The sequence below is a fragment of the Crinia signifera genome, chromosome 3 (assembly GCF_055691185.1).
Source record: "Crinia signifera chromosome 3, ASM5569118v1, whole genome shotgun sequence".
Taxonomy (NCBI): Eukaryota; Metazoa; Chordata; class Amphibia; order Anura; family Myobatrachidae; genus Crinia; species Crinia signifera.
In genome coordinates this window covers 85,276,674-85,301,422 of record NC_139219.1, presented here as the reverse complement: position 1 = coordinate 85,301,422, position 24,749 = coordinate 85,276,674, and the positions used below count along the sequence as shown (strand labels likewise).

General features: G+C 42.7%; 1 protein-coding gene across 8 annotated transcripts in view; it reads left to right on the top strand.

The window, feature by feature from the left end:
• Window positions 1-24,749, top strand: part of UTRN (utrophin) — a 587,017-nt gene that overhangs the window by 96,380 nt on the left and 465,888 nt on the right. For all 8 annotated transcript variants that reach the window (XM_083176136.1, XM_083176132.1, XM_083176141.1 and 5 more), the window contains 7 exons: window positions 7,179-7,391; window positions 9,054-9,235; window positions 10,514-10,664; window positions 12,663-12,782; window positions 19,459-19,560; window positions 20,681-20,788; window positions 22,979-23,158. In XM_083176136.1, the coding sequence (XP_083032262.1) occupies window positions 7,179-7,391; window positions 9,054-9,235; window positions 10,514-10,664; window positions 12,663-12,782; window positions 19,459-19,560; window positions 20,681-20,788; window positions 22,979-23,158 (1,056 nt within the window). The remainder of the gene's footprint in view (window positions 1-7,178; window positions 7,392-9,053; window positions 9,236-10,513; window positions 10,665-12,662; window positions 12,783-19,458; window positions 19,561-20,680; window positions 20,789-22,978; window positions 23,159-24,749) is intronic.

Genomic DNA, 24,749 nt, shown 5'->3' with positions numbered 1-24,749 from the left:
AAAAAATTACATTTTTTTACACAAAAATGCAGTTCTGGCTCCAAATTTTTCATTTTCACAAGAAATGAAGGAGACAAAGCACCCCAAAATCTGTGCCCCAATTTCTCCCGAGTACGGCAATGCCTCATATGTGACCAAAAAATACCAGTTGGGTGCATGGCAGGACTCAGAAAGGAAGGAGTGATATTTGGATTTTGCAGCACAGATTCTGGTTGAATGACCCCTGAAGCACCCATACAGTGGAACCCCCCACAAGTGACCCCATTTTGCAAACTACACCCTTTAGGGAATTCATCAAGGGGTATAGTGTACATTTCAAACCCCCAGGGGTTTCACCAATTTTGATACAACTGAGCTGTGAAAATTAAAAATTAATTTTTTTCATTTTCACAGCCCAGTTGTATCAAAATTGGTGAAACCCCTGGGGGTTTGAAATGTACACTATACCCCTAGATGAATTCCCTGAAGGGTGTAGTTTGCAAAATGGGGTCACTTGTGGGGGAGGTTCCTAACTTTTAGCATCTTATGGTGCCTAGAAACCTACATGGTGCCTAAAAAATAATCTCATAAAAAGGAGGCTCCAAAATCAAGTAGGTGCTCCTTCTATTATGAAGCCTGTGGTTTGGTCACCGTGCACACTAGGGCCACATATAGGATATTTATGAAAACAAAATAATTGGGGGAATCAATTTTTAGTCACATTTCTCTAGTAAAATGTACTGTGTTCCTTAGAAAAATGTATTAAAATTGAAAATCTGCAAAAAAATATGAAATTTTGAAATTTCACCTACACTTTGTTTTAATTCCTGTGAAACACCTAAAGGGTTAACAAACTTCCAAAATGCTGTTTTGAATACTGTGAGTGGTGCAGTTTTTGAAATGGCATCATTTATGGGGGTGTCTCACATACAAGTCCCTCAAAGTCACATCAGAACTGAACTGGTCCCTAAAAAAATCAGAGTTTGAAATTTTCTTGAAAATTTGAGAATTTGCTATTCATATTTTAAGCCTCCTAGTGTCCAAAAAAATGAAAATGAGGTTGAAATAATGATGGCAACATAAAGTATACATATGGTCTATGTTAGTTATTAACTATTTTGAGTGGTATGATTATTTGTCTCACAAGCAGAAAATTTAACATTTTGCAAATTGCTAAATTTTCCATTTTTTTACGACATTTTGGAATTTTTCACAAAAAAACACAGACTGTATCGACGAAAATTTACCACTAACTTGAAGTACAATGTGTCACGAGAAAACAATCTCAAAATCACTGGGATAAGTAAAAGCAAAAAAAAGTTATCCCCACTTAAGTGATACATGTCAGATTTGAAAAAAAGGGCTCTGTCAGGAAGGCAAAAACATGCTGTGTCAGGAAGGGGTTAAGCACAATTTATTTCATTAAATTTTTTTATTTTTTTTATTCTTGGTAACAAACTTTGGCCTAGGGGTGTCCTGAAAAATATTCTGATACTGTAGGGTGCTGTGATTCAAAAAAGTTTGGGAACCTCTGCCATAGTGCTTGCATCAGGTCCAATGAGTGGAGAGGCCATATTCCCATTAATATTGCTACAATAAACCATTTTGGTGTCTCTATGGCAAGTAAGAAACTATAGACTGACATTATAGTGTATTGTTTCTATTATCATATTCTTAGTATTCCTTGTCTTTAGCTTTGCATTGTATGCTTAAAATACAGACTTTGCATTGTCTTTTGTCAATGTCTGGTTATTCTTCTACTCGTGATCTCCCAAGTCTCAAGAGACTGATCCGCTCACGTCTTTATAAGTACTGGATACTAATACTACTTAGAAATGAGCCTTTCTTTTCATTTCACCACTATACCACATAGTCATATAGAATGGGCAGGTTGTTGTAGAGGATCATCATAAACTGCAATGTTGGCAAAGCGACCAGTCTGGAAAGAATGCCATTATACTCGGCCAGCTCTGTCCTGCTTCGTGAGCTACACAATACTCATGTGAGTTATGCATCACAACATGATTATTGGTCTTAGTTGTTAAACTTAACATTAATGTTTCTACTCTCAGCATTGTTCTTGTAGTTAGATTGAAATGTAAAGTTTTAGAGGCATAGTGTGTAATCATAAGATATGTGTATAAATAGGTTATGCAAAGCATTTAAATAGCAATGACTATGTTTAGTCACTATAAAGTCCTCCTTGTCCCCACTTTCTCTTACAGTGTATTCCCACTTGCTCCAAATTCCTTTTGAATATAATAGAGGTGTGCCCTAACAGATTGGAAGTGGGATGCATCTGCTATACATCCCTGCCCCTAGCGGATGCATACTGGGACCTATTGATGTGGAATGCAAGGTTACTTCTGATGTAGAGTAGTCCCGGGGAAGGACTAACTTCCGTGTTCTTCACCCAGGGGGTATGGGTCATAGGGTCGACTCAATTAAGGTTCACATACATTGGGTTGACCACTGAAGGTCAACAGGGCTTAGGTCGACACCTGAAATATGTTGACATGGCTAAGGTCAACACAAGCATTAGGTTGACAGAGAGAAGGTCAATAGTCAAAAGGTCAATGTGATTTTTTCATTCTGTATTCATGTATCTTGTTTATTATATACCCTGTAGTGCTCTCTAGGTTGTCAGTCAATAGGATATTGATTGACAGGCCATGGGTCAACACATGACAACGGTCGACAAAAGGATGACACATATAATAGTTTGGCATGGGAAAGGTCGACATGAGTTTTTCACACTCATTTTCCAGAACAGGTGTTTTTTCATTCTTCACTATCCAAGTGGACTATCCAGGGGGAGAATATAACAGTGTGCCAAGCGCAGCGAGGCCCCGCTCCCGAAGCATGGCGAGCGAAGCAGTACACTTATACGGTGCTCATGATGACTTGATGGTGATTTAGACACGAAACCCATGTCGAACTTTTTAATGTGTTGACCTATGGCATATCGACCAATAGTGGTCGACCTAATGACTTTCGACCTTCTTATAATTTGCCGTATGACCCATACCCGTGTAAAAAAGCCATCTGTTTGGATTTTCCAGCCCCACCATAATATATGATAATTTTACCTAAATACATGGGGTCTAATTCAAACCTGATTGCAGGACAATTAGATCTCAAAATGGGCAAAACAATACTGCACTGAAGGTGGGGCAGATGTAACATGTATAGAGAGAGTTAGATTTGGGTGAGTTATTTTGTTTCCATGCAGGGTAAATACTGTCTGCTTTATTTTTACACTGCAGTTTAGATTTCAGTTTCAACACACCCCACCCAAATCTAACTCTCTCTGCACCTATTACGTTTGCCCCACCTGCATTGTAGATGGTTTTACCCATTTTGAGAACAAATTTGCCCTGCAATCAGATCTGAATTAGGCCCTTGGTTTGGGACACATATTCTTGCTTGCTGACTTCTCCGTAATATAAAGATTTTTTGCATTTGTTTACACTAGGCTTAAGAGCCAACTGACATATTGGACAATTCTGTGTGCACACTAAAGGCCCATACACACTGGGCGACTTTGAACTGAAAGTCGCTCAAAGCCACCCAGTGTGTATGGCCCGGCGGTGAGCGCTGATGCACACTCCCGCAACATCACCGGGAAAGCCGCTTTCAGGACGGCTTTGCATCACGCTCCGCTATGCAACGCTGTCCTGCCCCCCTCCATCAGCGCCGGGCAGGGGGAAAGCCGCTCAATGTGTATGCACTGAGCGGCTTTTCCCGCAGCGATGAACGCGATCATCTCTGTTCATACACGCTGGGCATAGTGGCCCAGTGTGTATGGATCTTTACATTCTTACAAGTCAATAATCTTTTGTTCTGGTGAACATAAGAAACTACATTTTAATACATCACGTTAACTATAGCTTTAGAGATAATATTGGAGACCCCAAGGCATATGTTTACAAACATTAACAGATTACATATTTTTTTCCACAAACACCCTAAAATCCCAATAAACACATCTCTGTCTTTTCGCTGAAATGGTTCCATAATTATTGTGTTCCTCACAGTCTATTAAAGAGCCTATTTAATATAAATACTAAAAATGCACATTACAGCTGCAGTGAGTTCATGTCTAATGGAAACTTCTCTTTAAAGTCTACACTCATTTGCGCCCCCACCCTTGTTTACAAGCCTAAAAAGAGCTTATAAAAAATTAATTCATTGAAATGTTAGACACCAGCAATACAACCAACTGGGCGTGTGCTCCCTGTTTCAGCATGTACTCTGGGTGATGGGCTAGTTCCCAAGAAACACAAATCTGCGGTGGTAATGTGTACTGACTGATAAGTATAGTTAATGCATAAAAAGAATCTTAAATTTGTTGCAACTTATTTTTATTTCTCCCAGTCTTAACCTTGTTCAAGAAGACTGTAAAACTTTTAATGCTGGTCACACACCCAGCTGATATTGTGCAACTAGCTCAACATTGCAGCGTGTTTCACCTAAAAATGACCCCAGTGCCTGATAGCAACCTAATTAACACTGATCAGATCATTATTAGCATTATGGTAAATGCCTGAGAGGTGTGGTGCAGGTAGATTGTGCAATTGCTCCACCCACTCTCCTTTAGGCCGCTGAGGCAGTCCTGGAATGCAGGTCTTATGGTTCTCTAGACCAGTGGTTCTCAAACTTGGTCCTCTGGTCCCACAGAGTCCATGTTTTCCAGGTCACCTGGCAGGCACTCCTGTTGAAAATTAGCTGCAGCTGAACACTGAAGGGCCCTACACACAGAGAGATTTGTGCCAGAGATTCATAATCGGCGTTTCAGCATGAGAGATTTCGGTACTTATGTATTATCTGGGCGCCCGATTTTTTCATTGCATGCCACTACTTAAGGCATCCGATGCGATGCGATGCAATTTTTCATTGTAAAGAACCCGATTTTTAATTGTATAGTCAACCATGGGTGATTTTATACCCCCACTATCCAACTACGCATGGAGTTGATTTTATATAGTGTGGCGAGCGCAGCGAGCCACCGGTCCCGAAGTGTGGCGACCACAGCGTATTACTTTACATGTATTCTGCGGCCCCTCTTGGGGCTCACTGCGCTCGCCGCGCTTCGGCCTCGGTGGCTCGCTGCACTCGTCACACTATATAAAATCAACTCCATGCGTAGTTGGATAGTGGGGGTATGAAATCACCCATGGGTGACTATACAATTAAAAATCAGGTCTTTACAATGAAAATTCGCATCGCATGAATTGTATGCCACTATATTGCATGCGATGCGATGAAAAAATCGGGCGCCCAGATATTACATAAGTACCGAGATTTCTAATGTCTCATAAAAAGTGTTTAGGTGACTTCAGGGAAATAAAAAAGTCTTCAAATTTAAATAATGGGTTGGAAAAAAGCCAGGAAGAGTGTCATCTTTGTCTATAATAGAAAAATAATTAAATAATGTAGGGAAGGGGGGTCAGGGTGCCTCATCGACCGCTCAGAGACCCTTTTCATCTGCCCGTGTCACACATGCGGGAGATGAGCCGGAGCTTCTGAGTGACTGCTCTTAATTATCTGACATTATCTTAATGATCTGCCTTGCCGTTCTCCACCGTATACTGCTCCATAGACACCTGCAGTTGCGGCCGCATCCAGCACGCTGGTGGAGCCGCTTGCAGGCTCCCAGCGCATTTAAGTACACCTGCCTGGGAAGACACCTCCACACTGGTACAGTCATTGCAGCCCAGGTCCACGGACCATTGGCCTTACCAGGAACGGAGAGGTACTATATTTCTGGCTATACACCCCAGGTAGTGTTTTAATGCCACCCATCCTTAGCTCTCTGTTTGCAGATTGTTCCCATTTATCAGGTGAAGTACAAATGCAGTTCCATACTGGGGTTAATTATTGACTAAGTCACATCACCATCTCCAACACCTAGGGGTGTATGCTTGGAGAATGAAGCACAATTCAATTCAAACCCTGGATACGAGGACTCTGACGCACCAAAAAAGTCAAGGGCAACAATTACTATCAATTTTTGTATATAAAAGTTGCTATATTCCTCATCAGTGAAAATATACTTATATATGTTTAGATCATTTTTTATTGATACCCCCGGGAGGTTTATGTGTTTTATATATGTATGTTAGTTGTTATTTATTTATTCAAGCTGCTATATATAAATACTATTTAGTAATTTTATCATTGTTGTCTGTTTGTGATTTAAGCACCACCTGGACCCTCCTGTGTTTCCTGTTGCTTTTTTGGGGTGTACACATATTGCAAATAAATAGCCATTAGTTGCAGAGCAATTGCAGGTTGATTGACAGGAAGCCAGTGTTTAGGCGTGGAAACATGGTGTTTTCTGGGTGTGTTCATGAAAATACAGGCATGCCAAGGCATTTTTGGTGTGGGTCTCTGACATCAGCGATGACCACTTCCAGCCTGGTTCTTAAGCAGATTTGTGGAAGCTCTAGACTGGAGCCAATGGGAAAAAAAACTCTTCAATGTTTTTTTTTTTTTTGCGAATGGACCAATTTCAGACCTGATGCCTGACTTTCAAAATACACATGGGGCTAATGTCCAATCTGCAATGTGGCTGTTATCCTCTCAGATCTTTTGGGCCTAGTGCCCACTCTACAGCATGAGCATTGCACCCAATAAGTGACTTTAACACTTGTGGTCTAGTGTGTATCACATAAAGGTGGGCATTACATTTTCATTCGACGATGGGTACCTACAGAGCTGACCTCCCCTTAAGTGGTCTGTGCCACGCCTCAATTTTCTAAGTGCTGGGTGCAGATCCTCTGCTCCAGTCCTGGTCTCCTTCATACCCCCTGACTCAGGGCAGGTTCCTCCCTCATCCCATGCAAGATCTGAACCACTCATTTACAAATGCACATGGACCTGTGTGGTCCTCTAAATGCATTACCTGGATCCAGTGGAACTTTTATATGCACATCTGTGGAATATGCAATATTCCTTTAATGGTATATTTTTTTAAATTCTGTTATGGCTTGGGAAAGAAGTCATGATAATTCTAGAGAAGATGTGTAGAACAGATAAAATGTCTTACTCTAAGAGACAAAGGTGAAGTTGCAAAGAAGAAGCTGACATCTTCTAAACAATTCCATCAACATCTTGGCTCAATTTAAATTACGTTGCTTATATAATTGAAGTATGTCATTTTGATGGGTATTAATGCATATTTATTTTTACATTAGGTGTCAAATGAACCATATGGAGACTCTGGTCCAGAGATGCCCAGCAAAGTGACATCAAGCACAGTAACTGAAGTACAGACAGATCTCGACAGCTACCAAGTGGCCTTGGAAGATGTCCTCACTTGGCTTCTTATGGCAGAAGATATATTTGAGAATCAAGACTATATATCTGATGATGTAGAAGATGTCAAAAAGCAATTCGCTACACATGAGGTGAGCTTGATGAAAAAGAAATGTGATAAAATATGTCTTTGCTGCCAACTTTACTACTCATTGAAAGAAAGTGAAACCAAAATGAGATGTTTGAAACTTCCTGGATCTGGACAGAGGGAGCTGGCGGTAGGAGCAGATGCAGATAGGGACTAAGCTGTCATTTTGATGGGTTTTTAACTAGTTATAAATGCAGAGCCAAAACTTGAGTTCCACCCAACTTTTCCAATCTGCCCATGAGTATATTGAAGAGGTATACGTAGTAAAGTTAGATTCCCAGTTTGTTTGTTTTTTGAGCTCTGAATGTGATTTTTGTGCTCTACTTTAGATGCAGTTCTATCCAGAGATCCACTTTATGTTGTATCCAAGAACAACAAAAATAAACATATATTAAAATGATAATAGGAAGGGAGAAAAAGAAAGCAATGTATTAAGTAGCGTATAAAGTAATGTAAAAAGCAAAATTTGCATAAATGTTTACCATTCACACTATAAATCTAATCTAAAAATGCCCCTTTATGCTGTAAATACGCAACTGCTTCCTATAGACTTCAATACTGGTTTGCTGTTTTCATGACAGTGCATTAGAAACAGAGCTGCATTTCAGTTGCATTAGACACAGAGGTAATTCATTTCAACAACAGGAAATTGAACATTAGACAGTAATTCTTTATTATCGTATCATGAGAGGAGATTTAAAGGTTCGTAAACATTATGCCCTAAATCGCTAATGATATGCACGATAATGATATCGTTAATGATATTATCGTGAATATTGGCTAATGTGTACACACTGGGGGTATTCTGGTTTACTCGCAGTGGCAAATTCACTCTCTAATGGATAAAACCGTATGTACTGCAGGTGGGGCTGATGTAACATGTGCAGATAGAGTTAGATTTGGGTGGGGGGTGTACTTCAAACTGATATCTCTATTGCAGTGTAAAATTAAAGAAGCCAGTATTTACCCTGCACAGAAACAATATAACACCCATATCTATCTCTCTCTGCACATGTTACATCCACCCCACCTGCAGTGCATATGGTTTTTTCCATTAGAGAGTGAATTTGCCTTTGCGAGTGAACAAGAATAACCCTAAATATCGTTAACGATGCGCACTCCCACTGGTCATTAAAAAAAAACCTCACGTCCGTATATGCAGTCAAATTTGGACTATCGTGATAGCAACAGCATGCTCCTGGATCTGGCTGCTAAAGGTTACAGGTAACAATATTGTTCCGTGTGTATGCACTATATCATTTATCCAGGAGTACAGGCAGTTCAAAAGGAAATTTTGTAACAATACTGTACGTTAATGATATCATATAGTGTGTTCACACCCTTACTTTAGCTGTACTGTTTCCAGAATAACTATTTTTCTATGTGGCACATAGTATTGCTTACACAGCATCTGCAGAGGGAAACACCAAAAGAGTTTGCGCAAAAATAGCTAGACAATATTATCTAACTCTATGCAAGGGTAAAGCCAGACTTGTAATCAGACTTCTTTACTGCAATCTCTCAAGGATATTGATTGAATATTTAAAGTTAAATGTTGCTCGGAAAATAGGATGCTGAGTGTTTCATACTTGTGTATTCTGCATCAGTGCTTATCAGCTTCAGCAGAGAATGTATTCATGTTTTCTGTGCCCTTTCACTCCTTCAGGACTTTATGATGGAGCTCACAGCGCACCAAAGCAGTGTGGGCAATGTTCTTCAGGCAGGAAACCAGTTGATTGCTCAGGGTGACCTCTCCTTGGAAGAAGAGAACGAGATACAGGAGCAGATGACTTTGCTGAACTCACGCTGGGAAGATCTACGTATAGAGAGCATGAGCAGACAGGCCGAGTGAGTTTTATATAGTTTGGTAGATATATGGTTCGTAATGAACAAATTACATACAAATTCTCCTGTTATTGTGACATCGTTGTACTGAACTGCATAGCACCAGATACGCTGGGATGTTTGGGGCTGCTTTATACGTCTAACATACCTGTCACATTATAGGTGCAAAGTTTTTCCCTCCTACCTCCTTTTTATAGATTGCCGATAGAAAACATTGCATTGGGAACAGCTGTCTCTTTTGTCATTTAAATTGGTTCTGCTGCTGAAATATGACATCTGAGATTAAGGAACATCCGTATATGTTATTGCAGCTTACAGGTGTTTATTAAATTTTCTGTGCTCTGCCTATCCGTGCTATAGTTAGTAACGCATTGGCTAGCCTCCGTTTGGTAGGTGGCATGCATCCCGGTGTACCAGTGTAGACGTACACATCAGGATGGACCTTGCTGGCAGGGAAGAGATTCACAGGGATCATTCACAGAGATAATACAGGTGTAGGCTAAAACTTGTACGTTGTACTTACTTTTTAACAGCGTACTATAAACAAGTTCTCGAAGTATCCCTGTAGCTTAAAATACTATACACTTAATGAGTGTTCCCGTAGGATGTCATTGTATTTTACTGAGTGCTTCTAAATGCTCCAGGCAGCATTGAAATTGACAAATGCCTGTCAGAGGGTGGCTTACCTTTTATGGGCTCATATTAATGACAGAGTATGTTTAATAGGCGTTAAGAACACTGTCTCATGCTTAAAATTAAGAAGGGTGTGGGATTGGCCAGCGGCTATCTAGATCCCATTCTTGGCCAGGTAAATCAAGACACTGGCACTGGGACTACATTAGGTGTTGGTGTTAAGTATAACAATGTTCAGCATGATTGATCCAGTGGAATTCCTTTAAATCACAGCCTAATAATGTTAAATAATCGTTAGCGGAAAAAATCAAGCTGTTAAAATACATGTTAGACGTCTGTTGATTGATTGACTCGTTGACACATTTACATATTTTCTTTTACTGACCTATATTAGTGTAAAACGCATTACTACCTATGCAAATTTAACTGAACAAGCCAGGATTAAACATGACCTAATCCATACGTTGTATTAAATTATGCTTTTGCTGTATTAAATTATCAGAGTACATTGTAATACATATTGCACGGACATGCCTGGTGCAAGGTGAAAATCCTGCTCACAAGCAATTACGTTTAGTGATCTTACTTAACACAAATTCGTGTTTCCACCTGGTCTGACCTGTTTCTTGTTATTTTCCACCTCGGAAGGCTGCATGAAGTTTTGATGGATTTGCAACGCAAACAACTGGACCAGTTGTCTGACTGGCTGTCTGCCACAGAAGAGCGAATTCACAAAATGGATATGAAGTTTTATGGGGAAGATTTTGAGGCATTTATGAAACAGGTTGAAGAACACAAAGTGAGAAAATATACCACCCATAATCATTTAAGTTATCTTACTGTATAGCCCAGGCTATTCTACTGCTGCTGTCTGACAATGTAGACCAGGCCTGACCTTGGGCTCTCCAGCTGTTTTGAAACTACGATCCACAGTATACCCTCACCCCGATCAGTTGGTAAAGCATGCTGGAACTGTTGCAACAGCTGGAGAGACACATGTTGGCCATGTTGGGTGTAGTTTTGCTATTTGGCCATGCTGAAACTGATGCAAGGCATGTTGGGATGTGTAGTTCATCAACAGCTTTCTCGGCTCCTGATTGGCCTGCTAGGCGGCCAATAGAATTCAGTCTGAGGAGAGGCGCCGAATATGAAACATCTCAGCATCTCTCCTCAGCGCGATGCAGAGACAGCGGAGACAGCGGGGAGCGCCGACAGCTGTGAAGATTACCTGGATTACGTCGGATCAAGAGAAGACTTCTTCAGCGCAGGACCAGGTGAGTAGGATTTCCTTCCACAGCTCCAACATGGATTTCTTCGGACCCGGACACCGCCATGGACCTGGAGGACGACACGGACCGTCGACATGGACCTGGAGGACGACGCAGACAGCCGACATGGACCTGGAGGACGACACAGGACATCAGGACCAGGGCTACCTACGGGATCAAGAAAGGTAAGTATCAGTATGTATGTAATGTGTGTATTAAACTTTTATTTAAAATGGGTGTCAGTGTGTTTTATTTAACAATTTTTTTACTGTGGCACTACAAGACCCAGCGGGCCCTTTAATGCCCAGCAGGCTGGGACTTGTGGTTCTCCAAGTCCCAGCTTGCTGGGGAGGCTTGCTGGCACTTGTAGTGCCACAGTAAAAAACAATAGTTTGTTCTATTTTTTACACCGCTATCAGCTCGATTCCCACCGCCCAGGGGCATCGAGGACAGCACCAGGCTTCAGCCTGGTCAGGTAAGTCCTGGAGGGGGGGACCCATTTATTGGGGGGGTCCCCACTCCCCCAGGGCCCCTGGCCAGGCTGACTGGTCGGTAGGGTTAATGCTTTGGCCGGGGGGACTTGCATAAAAAGTCTCCCCCCGGCTGTGGCATTACCCTGCTGGCTGGTTTTGCCTGGGGCTGGTTCTTAAAATACGGGGGACCCCTACTCATTTTGTCCCCCGTATTTTGGGAACCAGCCCCAGAGCAGGAGCCTGGGGCTGGTTGTTAAAAATCAGGGAACCCCTATTTGTCGGGTTCCCTGATTTTTAATTACCGGCTCCAGCCTCTGTCAGCCTGGTGCTGGTTTCGGCTGTGGGGGGGACCCCACGCCGGTTTTTTTTTTTAATTTATTTATTTAATTTTTTTTTACACCTTGCAGCCTGCACGGATCTGACTGATCCGTGCAGACTGCCTACAAATAATTTGTATTAGCAGCCGTATATACGGCTGCTAATACGAATTCCTACGACATCGGTGGGTTACAAAGCAGTCGTATATGACTGCTTTGTAACTGATCCTCCGGAACACGACTTTGCATACGACTTAAACAGTCGTATGCAGTCGTAGGGAAAATACCAATACGAAAAACTAGGTTTTTCATATTGGTAAATTTCCCCCTTTATCACTTCACCGAGCTGAATAAATCTGCCCCCATTTCTTTAAACAAAACCATCATGTCAGCATTTTGGGCTTGTTTTCAACCTGTCATCATTTAAATATGAGTAGAAAAGATTAATATAAGCTGTTATTATACAGTAACATTTTTTTTAATTACTTGGTAAACTATACATTGACATGTTTCTTAGGGCTGTATTCTATTATCTGTTGTCATTTACCGCTGACGGGGCTAGCCAATTAGCCCCACAACCAGCGATTATCAGGAATCTTGTTTTGTGTGCCATAGGCTTGTGAAACGAAATCCCTGATAAGTGTCCATTTCACCACGAAAAGTGCAGCGAAAATACGTAATCATATTTACATCATTGCTAAAAGGTTGTAACATTACATTCCTCTGGTTCCTTTGATAGAAATTGCAGAGTGACCTCGAGGCGGAGCAAGTGAAAGTTAACTCTTTAACTCATATGGTGGTGATAGTAGATGAGAATAGTGGTGAAGGAGCCACAGTTGCACTAGAAACACAGCTGCAGGTAAGTCACTCTGATGACGCTTCTTCAACATTTCATGCTTCATTTATGACAGTAGTGCATAGTAGAGAAATGCATTTCCCTTACTGATCTTGTGGGCCTTCTTGAGCAGACATTCATAAATACACAAAAAATATGTACCAAGTATAATTTTATTATTAATCTATTTGAGGACCCTTCCTGCATTCTATTTATTTATTCAAATGGCTTAGCAATATCTACAGTACCTGCACTATATTTTGAATTGTTGATCTGATATATTCTCTAGCGGAGAATCTAATGGGCCTACACATGAGGCGATTTCAGCCCATTTTCTAATACCGCTTTCAGACCGCTCTCTAGACCTGGGTTATTGCCGTGTCCTTGCGGCCCCAACACGGGTCGAGGTGCGGTCTGAAAGGGCCACCTCGGGTCGAGCAACACGGGAGTTCAACCCTGGAAATGACAAGGGTTGAATACGACTCTGACTCGTGTCAGGTGCAGTGTGAACGGGTGCCTGGGTCCAGTGACCCGGGTCCCATTCACAGAATGGAGGAGCCAGCACTGTCAGCTCCAAGTGCTGCCTTCTCCCAAGCCCCCGGTGACGCGTCGCCGCTCAGCTCCGCCCTGTGTGACGTCACCGACAATAAGCCAGGTCGGTGTCGGAGCTTTCAGACCACATATGCCATGTCGCTCTGGGAATGGGACCCGTATAAGTGATGTGTCTAGCTAACTTAGAAACTGACCCTACATAGCTCCGTGTGTAGGGGCCATAGAGATAGCAATACACGGGCCCGCACATCGCTATCGCCGGGCGATGAAGATCTTGCATGCCGGATAAATCTAGTTCATTACCAGTCAGGGACAGTGTTCTCACCGGAGAACGCTGGCCCTGATAAATCCCTCAGCACACATTGCTGACACATCACTGTGTGCTGAGCGATCTAAGCGTTCTACATTGCTCCGATCTCTCAGCACAGTCACCCCGTGTGTGGGCCCCATTACAGATATCTGCTAGGCCCTTTTTGCACCTCAGTAGGCTGGATGAATGGCAGCAATATCACAGAGAGATCAGGTTTTGCACATCCAAGCCCTGGCCCATTCTTGCCGGTTCCAGTTACGCAACATTGCTCGCATCAGGCCCTTTCTCTCACAGAGTGCAACTAAGCTGATCATCCACTCATTAGTCATCTCACGGCTTGACTACTGTAATGCTCTCCTCACCGGCCTCGCTCAATCCCAACTGGCTCCTCTCCAATCTGTCTTCAATGCTGCAGCCAGGCTCATCTTCCTCTCCCGCCGCTCTAATTCTGCCACTCCCCTTCAACAAAATCTGCACTGGCTCCCATTCCCCTACAGAATCCTCTTCAAACACCTCACACTCACATACAAGGCCATCTCTAATTCCATTGCTCCATATATCTCTAACCTCATCTCCATTCATACACCCTCCCGCCCTCTACGGTCGGCTGACGACTGTCATCTCTCCTCCACCCTGATCACTGCTTCCCATGCTAGAGTACAGGACTTTGCCCGTGCTGCACCCCTTCAGTGGAACGCACTCCCTCGCTCCATTAGACTCTCCCCGACCTTGCAAAGCTTCAAACGGGCACTGAAAACTCACCTATTCATCAAAGCATACCCTTCCACTGCATAAACCAGCTGGTTCTCCGACCCCTTGCCTGTTTACATCCTGCTATCTAACCACCACCCACTCGCTTGCACCTCTTGTAATCTGTCTGTCTCCCCTTCATACTAGATTGTAAGCTCCTCCGAGTAGGGCCCTCTTCCCTCCTGTTGTCAAAGCCCACTTCTCTTCACATTTCACTCACAGCTCTCCTATACTCCAACACTCAGTGACCATCTTCGTCTGCATACTCATCTCCATCATTGGCCTCAAGCCTCTAGTTGTATGTTGATTGAGTCCTCACTACTTACATTTAAGCTGTAATGTGTATTGATCTGTGGCGCTCTTTATTTGTACTGTATTTTTCTTATTCAATGTTATGCCAAGCTTTGTCTTCCTGTATTGTTCCTTTGTACGGCGCTGCGAAACACTTGTGGCGCCTTATAAATAAAATTATAATAATAATAATAATTATAAGCCTATACAGTATGATCACCTAAATGATAATAACTCCCCAAGACCTTAAAGCAGCGATAGGCAACATGATACACTTTTGGGGCAGAATTCGGCAGACATCTATGGTCATACGTATGGGAGTCCAAGTTCTGGCAGTGCTCTCTATTTTTTTTATTAGAATCATTTACATTGCATGGTTGTGCCATGTAAATGATTGCACCTTTAAAAAACATCTGAGTTCGGCCAACATTCCTTTAAAAGGATTGCACGTTACTCTTAAACTCATCAATACATTTAATCAATGACAGTTTAACATACCAGAAGACATAGGAGATATAATGACAACAAAGCAGGAATGAGCTGGAGGCTACTAGTGGAAGCTTGGAGGGCTGCCTGCTGCCCGTCTCTTTCTTAAAGAACGGGGTGAGACATGTCTGTAAGAAAATGTCCAAGGTGGAAAGTAACTGAATGGCTAGATGAATTGCAGAGTGCAACTATTGTAGTATTTTAATTAGTTTTTTTTAGCTATGACTGTTTATCAGTTATATTAATGTTTTATTGAAAGGATAAATCCTGTTGAGGAAATATTGTGAATGGCATGTGACAGCGTTATTTGCTTTCACTTGCACAGTGGTAGATTGTGCTAATCATAGGCGAATCTAGAATTATGGTAATGGGTGGTCCCAGATTTAGACACAATAGCAGAGGGACCTTTGTGCGGTGTAGCCGCGCGTCAAAAAGGGGGCGTGTTCTAATCTGAAGGAGGCCTGGTATCACAAAAAGGGGTGTGGTATTACACTTTAGACCATACACAGTAATGCCCATTACACATTGTAGCAAACTCCGTAATACCCCTTACACATAAAGCCACACGCCGTAATGCCAATTACACATAAGGACACACTCCATAATGCCCATTACACATTGTGCCACACATCATGATGCCCATTACATACTATATAACAAACCTTAATGCCCATTACATATTTGCCACATAAGTGCTGCTTACCTACGTGCTCATTTCTAGGGGGTTCTTGCTTGATGGCACCATAGTACCCATTACACATGATGCCGCACACCATAGTACCCATTACACATGATTCCGTACACCATAGTGCCCATTACAATTAATGCCGCACACCATAGTACCCATTACACATGATGCCGCACACCCTAGAACCCATTACACATGATGCTGCACACATTATGTCCCTTACACATGATGCTGCACACATAATGCCCCTTACACATGATGCTGCACACATAATGCCCCTTACACATGATTCTGCACACCGTAATGCCCCTTACACATTAAGCCACACATGCCCCCACATACCGCCACTTGTAGCATCCCTTAAGCAATGCCCCCAAAAGTGCCACTTACTGTAAATTTTTATATGAGCCTTCGCTGCTGCTGCAGGGAGAGATGGAGAGCGGTGCAGCTGCTTCTTTGGGGAGAGGAGCAGAGCGCAGCGCAGAGCACGCTCCTACTCCCCTCCTGGTGTCCCCTCTAGCCGAGTGGACATTTGAAATATTGTGAGCGCTGTTGTTGTGCGTGACGTCGGGGGAGCACGCCGGGTGCCGGCACCACATGATTAAAGGGGGGGCGGGCTGAGGTGAAAGCGGGGAGAAGAATTGGAGCGGAAGCTGCAGGGGTGACAGTCATTGGCAGGTATTCAATGCCGGTGCGAGCGGCCGGCGAGGGGGTTAAACTGCGAGGATCACAGAAAACCAGTGATCCTCGCAGTTTAACCCCCGGCCGGCCGCTCGCACTATGCAACGTTCCGGGGGAATCCTCGCAGTTCTAAACTCCCCTAAACTGCGAGAGCCGCGGCTAGTGCAGCAAACTCGCTGTAATTAGCCTCGATTCTCGCAGTTTTTGGAGGCACATTCGCAAATTCCCCCTCGCTCAAAAAACGAAGAGAGGGGGAATTTGCGAATGAGGGGGGTCAGTTGAATACTGACAGGGTGAGCGGTGACTGCGAGCAAAAAGTCCTGCTCGCAGTCACCGCTCGCCCACGGCATTGAATATATGCCATTGACTGCTGGGCAGAGAGCAGAGGGCTGCCCGGCTATATTCAGAGCACTGCAGGTCACCGCTGTTTGAAATAATACCCCTTTCACAACAGAAAATGCAGGGATTTACCCGGGAATATGGTCCCAGGATCATGCAGGGACATTCCCAGGCTGACCCCTTGTACACCAGCCTAGTCCCTGCATGTTCTGGTGTGAGGGGGAGAGACAACCACTCCCCTCTCCCTACCCAACTTTAACCAACCAGCTATATCTTCGGAACCAACTGACCCATTTACATGAGACCAGTATCATATTGAAGAACTTTTGAGTTGACTTTGAATGATTTTGGTCCCGTGAAACTGGGCTGTTTGGTTCCAGAGAAATCTGCCCTCAAAGAACATAAACAGTCATGAAATTACATTTAAGAAATAATAAAAAAAAAAACGGTTTAACCTCAATATCCCTGGAACCAATTAACCCATATGGATCCAGCCTGGTATCAGATTGAAGGCCCAGCGATTTGGGTTCGACTGAGATCAACCTCGAGCTTCAGTGATGCCGAAGGGGGAACTGGCAGCCGTTGAACTGGGTGGGGGTCGGAATTAGCGGGTCCCATGTTATCCTATAGGGAAAACGTTCCAGCTTTGCCTGGCAGTATCTCCGGTTCTCCCCTGGACCACCCCCTAGATTTGCCTATGGTGCTAATGTATCTGTATAGAGCACAGTGTAACTGAAGAATCCAAGTGTTTATTTATATAGCTGAAACTTGATTAGAACATATGTAATCAGGCTGTAATCTGCATCGTAAGGAGACATGAGGAAGCAGTGCATAAAAGGGAAACAGTCAAAAATTGCCAACAGTGACAGAGTGTGTACTGTTCAAGGCCCTTCCCACAGAAGCAGTGACACAACAATTTATTCTGTCAATCTTATGTTCTGCAAGTTTTTTTGTTAAATAAACTTCTGTATATTCACACCTGATGTGAAAATAAACCAAATGTAAAAGTGCATATGGCTGGCCATACACCTAAAGATTTATTGTCTGATCTGACTGGTTGGAGCAAAAATGTGGAAATACCTGAATGACCGTTTTTGTCAAATTTACAAGAATGTCAAAGCACATGGTCAACTGTCATTTGCTCCCATAATTTACTAGATTTTTGTTCAGGACCATATAGGACAAGTACAGGGTTTAGAAAAATTTCTGCATCATCAGATATTACTATAAAAAGTATTATTAAAACCAAGGGATTAGATGCCATTGATGGAAGTAGGGAGATGACTCAGGTAAAAGAAGGAAGGGCACATAAGTGAAGAGGGCCCTGCTTGTGAGAGATTACATTCTAATAGGTGGTGATTATTGGAAAAATGGAATTTTCTGGTAAATTTGCTCATTTTGCTCATTATGCATATGTAATAGTGTGAGGTTAGGGTAAGAATCGTACTTTTTTTTCTGCCTTTACCAAAGATCGCACCCAAATGTTAAAATCGCACACCAAACCTTACCAAAAATTGCCAGAATAATAGACCAGGTTCCAGCAGGTGAGTTTGACATCATTGCAGGAAAATTTTAGGAAGAGTTAAAAAAAAATATTACATGCAGCCTCCCTCCCAAGCATAAGACAGCCCTGGGCTCTTTGAGCTGGCCCTGGTTGTAAAAATACAGGAGAAAGGGAATAATGGGGCAGATGTATTAAGCCTTAACAAGATATAAATGCAAGTGTGATAAGGAGAGCTAAATGTCCAGCCAATCACCTGCTAACTGCCATGTTACAGGCTGTATTTGAAAAAAGTCAGAAAGGAGCTGATTGGCTGGACGTTTATCTCTCTTTATCGCCCTTGCAGTTATCTCTTGTTAAGGCTTAATACATCTGCCCCAATAACTCCTGTATTTTATCAGCCAGCATCAAGCTCTTGGACCCATCCTGTTTCCAATTACAGGGTAAAAACAGATATAGGGGTCCCTGGTATTTTTGAAGCCAGTATCGGCTCCACTAGCCAAGAAAGTAATGCCACTTTTATGTTGCACAGAGGACCGAATTAATCTGAATAAGGTCCTTTGTGAAGATTATTTCTAAATAAGCCCTTTTTAGTTAATTAAATGTTTTAATTCTTGTTTTTCTGGTATTGCCCATATTTAAAATCAATAAACAAAAATCATGACCGCACCACTGCGTGGGTAAAGTATATATACAAATTCCCTCAGCCTGCAGTACACTTGTTTCCTCTATAGCAGTGATTTTCAACCTTTTTACCTTGCGGCACACTAAATAAGATTTTAAAATTGCCAAGGCACACCATGAGATCTCCACATGGCAAAACACATTGGCCCCCACAGCTAAAAAACAAACCTATTGCACCCCATATAAAAAACAATCACACTGGTCCCCACAGGTAACACAAATAAAATACATTGGCCCTTTAAATGAAAAGAAGAGACCAGTAAATAACACTTGAACTGGTGGTGGCTGTAAACTAGTTTGGGCATCTCTAGATCTGGGGGCACACTTGAGAACAGCTCAAGGCACACTAGTGTGCCACGGCACAGTGGTTGAAAACCACTGCTCTATAGCTTTCCTCTAAACTCTTTTTTTACTGCAGAGACTCGGAGAACGATGGGCAGCTGTTTGCCGTTGGACAGAGGACCACTGGAGTAAACTGCAGGAAATTATAATCCCCTGGCAGAAATTATTAGAAGAACAGGTGAGGAAAATAAATCATCGATGTGCTGGAATGCTAGGCAACACAATATTTATCCTTAATATTCATAACAATTTCTAACATAGAAAGTGCATACAGTGACATAGTCCAAATGCATACAGTATATACAGTGCAAAGTCATTACAGTTTATTTTGTATTAAGGAACTTATTCAGGTCCATTTGCAAGCCCATATGTGTTGGCACGGGGGCAATGGTTTTTGAATGGACATGCGCTGGGTGCATGCATCCTTGCAGGGGGAATCCTTGCAAATTCATTAGCAAAAATTCAAATTAACTTGCTGTCATAGCCTCAATGACCTTCGTGGTAGTTATATCAATGTGTAAGGTAGCATCATGTGACCTAGACCTTTTTTGCATTATTATTATTATTATAGTATGGCCATATGATGACAAATGTGCCAATGGGGAGGATTTTTTTAACAAATAATCTACCCGATTACATCTTAACTATTATTGCATTTTGTTGGCAGATTTTTGTGTCTACTTAGTTGGGTGAAATTGGTGGTGGCTGGCAGCTGCATGAGGTCACACGCAGCCGCTGCCAACAGAAACATGGCCAGTCTGCGCCTGACTGCGAAGCCAAGTGGCATCTGGTACTGTGCAAGTGCATCGCTAAGTAGCAAAGCGCTTGCACTTAAGCAAAGTGCCTGCAGAATTTGACTGTAAGGAACCCGGCAAGCAGGGCGGCCATGGTCTATGCTGGGTAGCCCCCTGCAGCCTAGCACCTGCAGTTGCAGTTTTGCAAAGTTTCTCAAAACCGAAGCTGAATTAGGCCCTTTGTGCGATAGTGGTACTTTTGACCAATCTGCACAATCATCGTATACTATGTATGCCTAGCCTGTTGTTCAGTGCTGTCATTCATTGATTTGTCCAGTTGGATTTGCTGCATATCCATTGTGATGGGGCCATGGGGCGCAGTGTAACATGCAGCTTGTAACAATACATCATGGGCCAGATGTCCTAAGCTTTGAAATTGATAAATTGCCTGGCTAAAGTACCAGCCAATCAGCTCCTAACTGACATTTAACCAGCAGGGGTTTGAAAAATGACAGGAGCAGGTTGGTTGATGGTTTATCATTTTATGCTGCTTTCTCATTGCAGAGCTTATTCAAAATATGGCTAAGTGAGAAAGAAGAGTCTTTAAGTAAAGTCCAGCGGAGTAACTTCAAAGACCAAGCCGAGCTTAGTGTGAATGTGCGGAGGCTGGCGGTGAGTACAGTATTTATGTTATGTGAGGAATTTGCTTGCTCCGTAGACAAGACAAGGGAAAACATATGCTTGAAAGAAGCGAGGCTTCACTGAGTAACAAGGAGATTATTGTCAATGTTATGCATCCTTTCCTGTCATTCATTACCATTCATTTCCCTGGCACTGAAAAGATTGAATGTAAACAATTGTTATTATGTTTCTTTATCCCATTTAATGACTGTTTTGTGGAGATTCTTAGCCTTCAATGTATACACAGAAAAAGCCTATAGAAAATGTGATTGCATGTAAATTCTAGCCAAAGCCTATTCTTTGCTATTTTATATGTATGATACGTCATCGTGGTGTAATGCATGTTGGCAAGATGCCGCCTCCCATACCAAGGTCACCTGTTGTTATCTTCTCAATGTGGGCCTAATTCAGGTTGGTTTGCAAAAGCAAAATCCTTTAATATACAAAACCATGCTGAACTACAGGTGGGGCAGATGTAACATGTGCAGAGAGAGTTACACTTGGGTGGGGTGTGTTCAAACTGAAATCTAAATTGGAGTGCAGGAATAAAGCAGTCAATATGGGGAGGTAGGGATGGTGTAATGGTTAGCATTACTGCCTCACAGCACTGAGGTCATGGGTTCAATTCCCACCAACCGGAGAATATACAAACTCTGCACAGTTAGAGCCATTCTAGCTGTGTGGAGTTTGTATATTCTCCCCGTACTTACATGGGTTTCCTCCCACAATCCCAAAATGTACTTGTAGGCTAATTGGCTGGAACTAAAATTAACCCTAGTGTGTGTGTGTGTGTGTGTGTGTGTGTGTATACACATGTAGTAGGGAATATAGATTGTAAACTCCACTGGGGCAGGGACTGATGTAAATTTTCAAATAGTCTTTGTAGAGCGCTGCGGAATATGTGTGCGCTATCTAAGAAACTGTTAAATAAATAAATATTTACCCTGCACAGAAACAAAATAACATACCCAAATATAAAGGCCCCCATACATTAGTCCTAAGGACAAGTGGGACCTGACTGTCCCTGCAGCTCCCCGGGAGGGGTCACATGCGAGTAGGCACTTCATGTGCCAAGTTTAGCATGTGATACATGCTACTCCCGGGGAGCTGAGGGTGGCAGACACTGGCGAAGGGAGCAAGGGACGGTAGTGGGCAGTTGATGCTGGTGACCAAATAGCCAGGCGGAGGGAGCAGGGGGTCGGCGGTGGGTGCCGGGCAGGGAAAGCCGCTGCCGGGCAGTGCCAGTGGGCGCACTTAAAAATAAGCCCTTTTTTAAGTGGTCCTGCTGGCACTGCCCAGCTCCCTACCATGCTCCGTCTGCCACCCCCTGCTCCCTCCTCCCTGCTATCTGGTCTCCAGAATCCCCCGCCAGCTTCCGTTCCCCACCCGGCTCCGGGCTGCACATAAGATTTAGCAAATGTGCATGGGACCGCGAATCGGGTCGGACGGGATGTCTACATGTGCGATTTGGCACGATTTCATGACCTAATTCATCGGAATCGGGTGAAATCGTGTCCAAATCGCATTGTGTATGGGGACCTTAACTCTCTCTGCACATGTTACATCAGCCCCACCTGCAGTGCACATGGTTTCATTAAAGAAACCAACCAGAATCACCACCCAGTGTATTTTGGATTCTGGATTTCACTCCTTTGTCCCTCTGTTTACAAAAGGAAGTGTGATATAGGGGGAAAGGTATAGTGGTTGCTTCCAAAAAATTCAAACCGGAATGTGAATATACTATTGCTTCCAATATGTTGATGTGGGTACCCTTTTTCATTATAATGGTTAAGAATAATTCCACCTTCGAAAAAAGAAGAGGTTTGGGTGAAGTCACCTCCTCATACTCATGCTCAGCACTGGCATGTCCAGATTAACTTTAGTGGTCTTAAAACGAGATTGTTTTAGTGCAGATGTCACTTTTTAATATGAGTTTTCCTTTCTCCCCAATGGCTATGTCTGTACTTAAGATAAATGCTCATCTCTGTTCTCCTAGGAGTCTGAAGGGCATTATGGGATTTGGTATTACTAACACTAATTGATCCAGATGGTATCATGATATCCAGATGCAATACAAAGTGCATAATTGACTAAAGTCTGATTTATGAACATCTGTTTCAAAATCCTAACACCAGCTGGTAAAAAACTGTGCAGTGAACATGTAACGTGTTTCTGTTGTAGAGTTTAAAAGAGGATTTGGGAATGAAGCGGCAGACGTTCGACCATTTACACGAGTTGGCCCAGGATGTGGCAATGCTTGTAGGCAATGGGAAGGCTTCTCAGAAACTTAAGTGTGATATGGAAGATCTTGCCCAGAGATGGGACGGACTGGTGCATCTATTGGAGGACTATACTAATCAGGTATTGTAGTTAGAAGAGAGTTAAAGGGCATACACATGGAGCGATTTTGTGCTCTTTTCTAAGAAATCTAACTAGATCCCATAGAAAGTAAGCACAGATCTCTCAGTGTGTATGCCTCTGAACGATGGAGCTGCGCGGTCCTGCACGGCGCTTTCGCCCGCTAGTTAAGTCAGTGCATTTAGTCAAATCGCTTAGCAAGTGACTGCAAATCGTTCTGTGTGTACAGAATGAGCGAATCACGATCTACGTCATCCTGAACCACTACCCTGCCTATTTTTTGGTTGCGTAAAATCGCTTAGAAAAATCGCTTGGCACACATCGCTGCATGTGTATGGGCTTTCTATGGGCGATCTAGACACCAGGAAATCGCCTACCCTAAATAGCTTACAAAAAATGCTTAGCACACATCTCAACGTGTGTATGCCTCTTTATTTTTACTTTTAATCTGGTGTAAATATTTTGATTATTTGCAGTCCCCCGTTTCCTCTAAGCCACACCTCCCAACTTAGGGGTAAGCTATGTTTTTGCACTCGCCTAAAAATAAGGGATGTGGTCTCACATTCAATCGGCGTGGCCTATGACCCCACGAGGCCACCACCTGTTTTTGCTGCTGACACTTTGTCTATGCAGGGGGGGGACTCCCAACTGCCCCCCCCCCTCGTGCGGGACAGTCCCCCCCCCCAAAAAAAAGGGACTGTCCCACTAAAATGGGGACACTTGGGAAGTATGTCTAAGCCAAGGATTAATAGCTCAGGCAAAATGTATTTTTTTATTATCTTTACTCGGCTTGTTTCTGCTTGTTTTTGATTATTCTGCCCTTAAATATGTATTCATTGCAGCATGGAGGTTACAGGTCCACACCTCATTCAGGACCAATAACTGACATATTTGAATTGCTAATTAATTGAGTAAATGTTGCAAAGATGAAAACTAGCCTGAAATTTGAGCTGAACGCATATATACAGATTATTAAGGGCCTACCTCATGTATTAACTTGTGTGATTACAAGTGAAACATATTTTGCTCAATAAAGTAGGCGAGTCCCCATTGTATGGGAAGAAATATGCCCACCATGTGACAAGGGGAAAAAGATGAAAAATAGTTTAAGTTGTAGTTCTTAACTTTGGCAAACTTTGCTTAAAGCTGGGTACACAACAAAATGGTCCGAACTGCTGGAGACGTCATATCTTCCAGTTCAGAGCAATTTGCCGTAACTCCTGTGTACCATGTATGTAAAGGTCCCTTAAATAAAAGCAGCTGAGAAGCACAAACTTTTATATAGTAATGCTGTAAAAATTATGTATAAACCAAATAAGCAAATAGGCTGCACTTATATTTACAAGCAGACGTGTCTATTTGTTCTTAATCACTTACATTTTCTTTCAAGGTGTATATTGAATTTTTTTAAATTAAGCATTGAGGAAACAAAATGGTTATCTTGAGAGGATTTGGGGCCAGATGCACTAAGCTTCACACGTGAGAAAAAGGAGAGTGATAAACAGACAGCCAATCAGCTCCTACCTGCCATGTCAGGCAGGAGTTGATTAGCTGATTGTTTATCATTCTACATTTTAACACTTTTGAAGCTTAG